Consider the following 7,067-nt stretch of genomic DNA (forward strand, 5'->3'; position numbering starts at 1 on the left):
TTTATGAAACCGCCAGCGGTAAACAACAGAAAGTGCTGCTGAAAGAAAGCAAACAGCTACAGCGGTGAAACATACAGTGAAGGGATCCAAGACATGCAGGCTAAGACACACTAAAAGGACTAACGGACTACGGCTGTCATATATGAAGGGCTTGTTTTACACTGCTATCTTGTAAGTGTGAAATTTTTATTTTAGGTGATCAAATAAATTGTTCATTAAGCTACTTTGAATCGGTGGGCGCTGTGTGTTTTTGTATTTTATAGTTTTACCATAGGCAACATAATGGGAAGGCAAAGTAAAGCGTTGCCTTCAAAATATCTTAACCATTAAAATGACACAGATATCTTTTTTGATGTGGCTTTTTTTTACTTTTGTCTGATGAATGGGAAATATACTCTGTAATGTAATAAAATATACCCCAAATTGAAATGTCTCATTTTGTATTAAAAGTATTTCTAAAAAAGAAGAAGAGACCATGGAGTGAATAAACAGTGATTTTTTTATTTCATATAAATGCAACAAAAACTTTATTAAACTTTATGCCACTTTCTTGCTTATTCTTTTAAAGGTAACTCCACCAGACACTGAGGTCTAAAAGAAAAAAAAAAAAAAATGTAATTAGTAGCAATATTAATTAATCACTATATATTTGCATCATTACTTTCTGTTTAGTTAGAGTAATTGTTTCTTTTGTAGGGTTATGGATAAAAAAGGATCACATTTAAGTTTGTATCTCATCAAAGGGACATTAAGTGTGCATTAACTTTTAATTCATCACTTCAATATCCATAACATTACTGCATCACAGGGAATCATTTAACATATGCATGTTTAATTCAAGCATATTTTAAACGAAGTATACCAGGTTGCAGACTGCCTACAGCCACACTGATTTTTTTTTCTTTTCAAAATTAGACTATGGGTGATACAGCCAATCAAAAGCCATAGTGCCCTAAACATTCTAGCCTATTGCACCACACTTCAGAGGGAGGGGCCGGGACAGTTTGGTGGCTGCAAGTACAAAGTAAGCCTTATTGACTTAAAAAGTTGAATATGCAGATCAGGAAAAAAAATAAAAATTCAATGAGTCATATGCAGGATGGAAAGTAAAAAGTTATGTTGATTTTGATTAATTGAAATGTGTGTACGGAGGGCGCTGCATAGGCAGCATGTTTGTTGATTGGTTACAAGAAGCAGAGCTGTTTTAATTTTTTTTTAAATGGTCTAGATTAGGAGCAAACACAGGAGGTAAGTCTGCATTTCTGTATTTTTAAACAAAAAGGGGGTGACTGGGATTTTTTTCTTTTTTGCACAGGAAGTTATTTATTAAAATAATTTTTTGGAAAAAAACAATCACTATACAAAACTACATGTAATGATGTATTGTATACACATATTTCACATTCTGTCGTATTTCTAAACATTTACCATATTCCACATAGAATAATAATTATTCCGTAAACAGTGTTATTGATTATGACTCACTTTTCATTATGCATTGTGTATACTGTGTAATCAGCAAGTGCTTTGTTTGCCCCAAACAACTGATACATTGTGTAGCCATTCTTTGTTCATTTCTATTCATCTTGTAATCATAAACTGTTCAAGTCATTGGACTGAAGATACCAATCAATTATACGGAAAGTAAAGTCTGTTAGTTCAATGTATAAAATCTTTATCAAGTTATTCCAACCCATTGCTATTTTTCTACTTGCTAGTTGGTCTTACTGATTAACTGAAATGAAACATTTGTATATAATGCTTCATTAAGATGTTGTTTGTTCTTGCTTATAAAAACATACTGTATACATATACTTTGGATATGAGAAAGGACAGAGATGAGCAAACTGTGGAAATCAATAGTAGCTCTATCTGAAATTCATGAGGTTGCAGTAAGTGTGTGACAAACATACTTGTGCCAAATGATAAGCAGGCTGGATTGGGCTTCCCTCTTTTGATTTATTCTGACAATGTGAAGCCATTTCTACAATGCTAAGTAAAATAGCAATGTCTTTTTAGGGTTATTTTTATATTTTTTATAGGGATATTGCTTTGTAGAATAATTGTGTATCCACTATTGGCGGATTAAATGGCTTTGGAAGACTATGAACCTAATGATCAGAGACTACAGGGATGGAGAGAAATCATGTAATATTTTGTAGTTTTTTTTTTATCATTATATTGTAAGAAATGTGTATCCTCTTCACATCTAGAACCTGCATATCTATTTAAACAGCTCACAATGTAAAATCTGCCTTTATAAAATCATTCTTCGCAGTTCTGATGATACTTCTTAGATAATCTCGCCAGAGTGGAGATCTTTAGATTATTAGGCCCTATGTATGATGGTTGTTGGACACACAATATTATTAAATGGATATTTGGTCTCTTACCTCCACCAGTTTTCCATCAACAATCTCAGAAGTATGATGGTATTTTGGGAAGTCCACAATGATTTTGCCACCTTCCAGTTTAATTAATGCCTGTAATTAGATATTTTGAAATAATGAACTGCAAACTCTAGTTCATAAATAATTTAGCACAATACAGAGCAGTGAATACGTTTTAGTATAAACAGCAGATTTAAACATGGTATATATGCAAGGGAAGCTCTTGATAGTATAGAGAGATATTTGCGCATAGTAAATTGTAATTTAAGACCCTTTGAATATACAGTATATTAAATTCTGAACCACTGGGCAATATTACTGGACAACAGTGTTTCACAGGTATAAATTGTAATAATAATCTGAGGACTATATTCACTAAACTTAGAACAAGGATAGACAACTACAGACAGAATCTCTTTTGCTAAGATATCTAGTTGTACTAAATCTCCCCCACTGAATGCTAAAATACTGTCACTTCACCTTAATTAAAAATAATTTGTAATCTGTTTGAGATGATATCAGATGACACCATGGGGCCTATTTATTAATGTGCGAGCGGACATGATACGACGTAGCATATCATGCCCGCCGCACATCGATAAATGCTGACTGCATACGCTGTCTGCATTTATCATTACACAAGCAGTTCTTGTGAACTACTTGTGTAATTCTTGTGCAATGCTGTCCCCTTGCAGATTTGCGGCCTCTAGCAGGGGTTGTCAATCAGCCCGATCGTATAGGATTGGGCGGATTGAAGACCGCAGCCTCAGAGGCAGCGGGCAAGTTATGGAGCAGCGGTCTTTAGAACACTGCTTCATAACTACTGTTTCCAGCTAGCCAGAAGGCTCGTGCAGAAACAGGGGCATCAAGCTCCATTCGGAGTTTGATAATTTGTCCCCTTGTATAAGTTTAAGACAGATTATATAATTAGAAAAATAAGCACTGTTTATTATTGTAAAAAAAAATCAAAACAGATCTCCGTTTATTGAATAAGTAAAGTTTCATTGACAATCAAAATATTACCTATTCAATAACAGTTCTTTCTGTTTGCACAAATCTAGTGTGCTACATATGTGTCTTAAAGGGACAGTCAACTCAAAATTAAACTTTCGTGATTCATATAGGGCATGCATTTTTAATCAACTTTCTAATTTACTTTACTTTTACTTTATTGAAAGCTAAACCTTGGTAGGCCTAAACTGATTTCCAAAGCTCTGAAGCCGTCTCTTATCTCAGTGCATTTTGACAGTTTTTTACAGTTAGACACTGCTAGTTCATGTGTGCCATATAGATAACATTGTGCTCACTCCCGTAGAGTTATTTATGAGTCAGCACTGATTGGCTAAAATGCAAAAGAACTAAGATAAGGGGGCAGTCTGCATAATCATAGATACAAGGTAATCGCAGAGGTAACAAATTAATATAACTGTGTTTGTTATGCAAAACTGGGGAATGGGTAATAAAGGAATTATCTATCTTTTTAAACAATAACATTTTTGAGTTAGACTGTCCCTTTAATTCTCCGGAACCCCGGTAGCTGTATTTTATGTAGTTAGTACAGATCCAACCTTAACCTGGGCCATTAAAGATGACTTACTTTAAATTTTTTGCCGCTCATAGTCTCCAGGTCTGATTCTTGTCCCACAATGAACTTATTGGTTGATGTATGGTTTGGGTAAATTTGGGACCAAGTAAATTCATTTCCATTCTGGATAACTTCAGTGGTGTATTTGAAATTTCTTCCGCGTTCAATGGTATCATCAGGAATGCCTAATACAGAAAGAGATGGAAGGAATTAACTCCCAAAACTTATATAAATGTACCTTTTCATAAACAGGAAATATTAATAATTAAACTATACTGTGTGTGTCATTACTCTTTACATGTCCACTAATGATCAGAATTTCTGATGGAAACAAAAGTATTAGAGGAAATATTTAAAGGCACATTCTTAATTATAACCTTCTCTAATTTCTTAGAGATTATATAATAATAATAATTAATAATAATGCTAATTTTTTACTGTAAACATGTTAAATTAATCATTAATCAGCTAAAACATGCAATTTTAGACAATTTTCCAATTTACTTGTATCACCAAATTTGCTTTGTTCTCTTGCTATTCTTTGTTGAAAGATAAACCTAGGTAGGTTCAAATTGATTTCTAAAGCATTGAATCCACCAGAGTACTGAACCAAAAAGAAGCTTAGATGCCTTCTTTTTCAAATAAAGATAGCAAGAGAACAAAGAAACATTTATAATAGGAGTAAATTAGAAAGTTGCTTAAAATTGCATGCTCTATCTGAATCACGAAAGAAAAAATTTGGGTTCAGTGTCCCTTTAAGTCTGAAAAGTAAGTGTTTTAAAATTTTACAATTCTGACAACTAGAAGAGCACGTGGCAGGTTTCACAAACCTGACCATGCAACATATCTCTCCCTATGGCAGAGATTATGAGATAACTGCTAGACAATGAAGATCTTGCTAACATAATGAACATAGCTATCCTTGTCTATTCCTAGTAAGGGCTAGATTTATTAAGCCCCTACGGCAGCAAGTTCTCTCAAGAACTTGCTCGCCGTCATTTATCAAGCAGCGGCCACCTCTAATCTGGCGAAATTCAATCTCCTCGGTCTAGTCAGACCGAGGAGATTGACAGCTCCTGCCCGCGCGTGATTGGCTGTGCGCGGGCAGGGGGCGGGATTGCATGCGAACGCAAAATTGCGCTCGTGTGCAATGCTGAATACCTGCGGGTATTTTCGCCCCGCCACAGGCGAGCTGAGGCGTACAGGGGCGCGTATACGCGCCCCTGTATGCCTCAGCTTTAATAAATCTAGCCCTAAGTCTGAATTGGCTCCTCCAAATAAGGGAAGTGTTGAGTGGCGTTTGATTATTGATAAACATTTGCACCAATCAATATTAAAATGCATTCAAAACATTTTCCTCATAGAGTTTAAAGGGATATTAAACCCCATTTTTTTCCCCATTGTTCAAATGGGGCATGTGAGTTTAAGCAACTTTCAAATGTATTCCTATTATCAATTTTTCTTCGTTCTCTTGGTATCTTTATTTGAAAAGCAGGAATGTAAGCTTAGGAGCCGGCCCATTTTTGGTTCAGTACCTGGGTAGCACTTGCTAATTAGTGTCTACATTTAGCCACCAATCAGCAAGCGCTACCCAGGTGCTGAACCAAAAATGGGCCAGCTTCTAAGCTTATATTGCTGCTTTTCAAATAAAGATACCAAGAGAACAAAGAAAAATTGATTATAGGAATACATTTGAAAGTTGCTTAAAATTGCATGCTCTATCTATCTGAATCATGAAATCGTTGGAGAATTGTGTAGAAAAATGTTTAGACAAGCTTATCAAAATGATTGTAATAGACCCTAGAATAAGAAATTACCATTCATTTAACCCCTTCACGTTGGCCGTCATACCCTGTATATCGGCTGCCTATAGCACTTCCAGGGCTGTATGATTGAAGGTCTTACTGACAGGCAGAAATATCATGCAGACATAGTGCACTCTCACCGCTGTTGGTGACACTCCTACAGCCTTGGAACCGCTACAGACATCCGACATACAGGGTATATTAGCTGTTCTTAAAGGGACATTAAACACTAAATACATGCTAGATAGAATGATGCATTCAAAGAAAAGATCAGTCAATGACTAACATGTAGATGTATTTTTTAAATTTTCATTAGTTGCTTAAAAAGTGACAAAATAAGTGAAAAGTTTTAGTGTCTATAAAACACTGGGAGCTGCCATGTTGTAACTTGTTACCTTCTCTGCTGTGGCCAATTAGAGTCAGTTATAAATAAGTCAGTAGAGTGTGCAGCCAATGGTTGTGCTGGATTTAACAGTGTTCTGCACTTCCATTTCTAACAGGAACTGAAAAGCTCACAATTTCCGAATGGAATTACAGGCAAAGAGGACAAAATAAATAATGAAAGTATATTGCAGAGTTGTTTTATATATACAATTTATCATTTTATATTACCATCTCAAAGTGTTTAATGTCCCTTTAATACTCACCAATTACTTTCATAAATGCATCATAGTTTTCTTGGCTTTCAACTTCATATTTTCCAGCGAATGCCATGTTGCTGATATGGATCTGGAGAGCTGACAGATGTGTGAAGGATGTAGATAGAATGATTACAGACTGGTCTTATAAACCCTGTGCTGTAAGACTCCTCCCTGAAACTTATCTCACCATATCTCATAGTCAAAGATAAACTGATAACAAATCCTTAGTACAGAGTTAATGACCGTCAGGAAAGTGCCATGTCAAGAGGCTGTAAAATAATCTACAGACACATAGTGCAAATTACCTATGGGTGTGTACTGTCTGGGTTATTTTCTGTACTTAGTATGGTTTAATGATTTTTTTTAGGTGTTAGACTATCTATCTATCTATCTATCTATCTATCTATCTACCTATCCATCTATATATCTACTAATTTTCTATCTATAGTCTATCTAATTATCTATCTAATGATCTATCTAATTATTTATATATCTATCATATATCTATTTACTATTTCAGATATATATAAGGCTAGAAATTTTGTGTAGTCCGTTAAATTAAGACTAGGGAAAAAAATAGTAGATGATTAAAAAATATTCTATTCCCTATCTATAAAACTAATTCAGGAGTTTATTCAAATCTTTC

At 34.8% G+C, this 7,067-nt stretch overlaps 1 protein-coding gene across 1 annotated transcript; it reads right to left on the reverse strand.

Moving 5' to 3' along the window:
* Positions 1-481: 481 nt before the first annotated feature.
* Positions 482-6,520, reverse strand: LOC128662434 (gastrotropin-like). Its single transcript, XM_053716219.1, has 4 exons — positions 6,428-6,520; positions 3,988-4,160; positions 2,394-2,483; positions 482-591 (listed from the first exon to the last, which is right to left on the reverse strand). The coding sequence occupies exons 1-4, from the start codon at positions 6,492-6,494 to the stop codon at positions 538-540; spliced, it is 384 nt and encodes a 127-aa protein (XP_053572194.1). The 5' UTR covers positions 6,495-6,520; the 3' UTR covers positions 482-537.
* Between the last annotated feature and the right edge of the window lie 547 nt (positions 6,521-7,067).

The sequence above is a fragment of the Bombina bombina genome, chromosome 6 (assembly GCF_027579735.1).
Source record: "Bombina bombina isolate aBomBom1 chromosome 6, aBomBom1.pri, whole genome shotgun sequence".
Lineage (NCBI taxonomy): Eukaryota > Metazoa > Chordata > Amphibia > Anura > Bombinatoridae > Bombina > Bombina bombina.

What these genes read in the sequence shown, in the direction of transcription:
- LOC128662434 (XM_053716219.1), bottom strand. Translation starts at nt 6,494, where the DNA reads ATGGCATTCGCTGGAAAATATGAAGTTGAAAGCCAAGAAAACTATGAT. An exon ending in TGCATTTATGAAAGTAATTG is followed by an intron (nt 4,161 to 6,427) that starts GTGAGTATTAAA and finishes TTTCTGTATTAG; the next exon opens with GCATTCCTGATGATACCATT. An exon ending in TTGATGGAAAACTGGTGGAG is followed by an intron (nt 592 to 2,393) that starts GTAAGAGACCAA and finishes TTTTTCTTTTAG; the next exon opens with ACCTCAGTGTCTGGTGGAGT.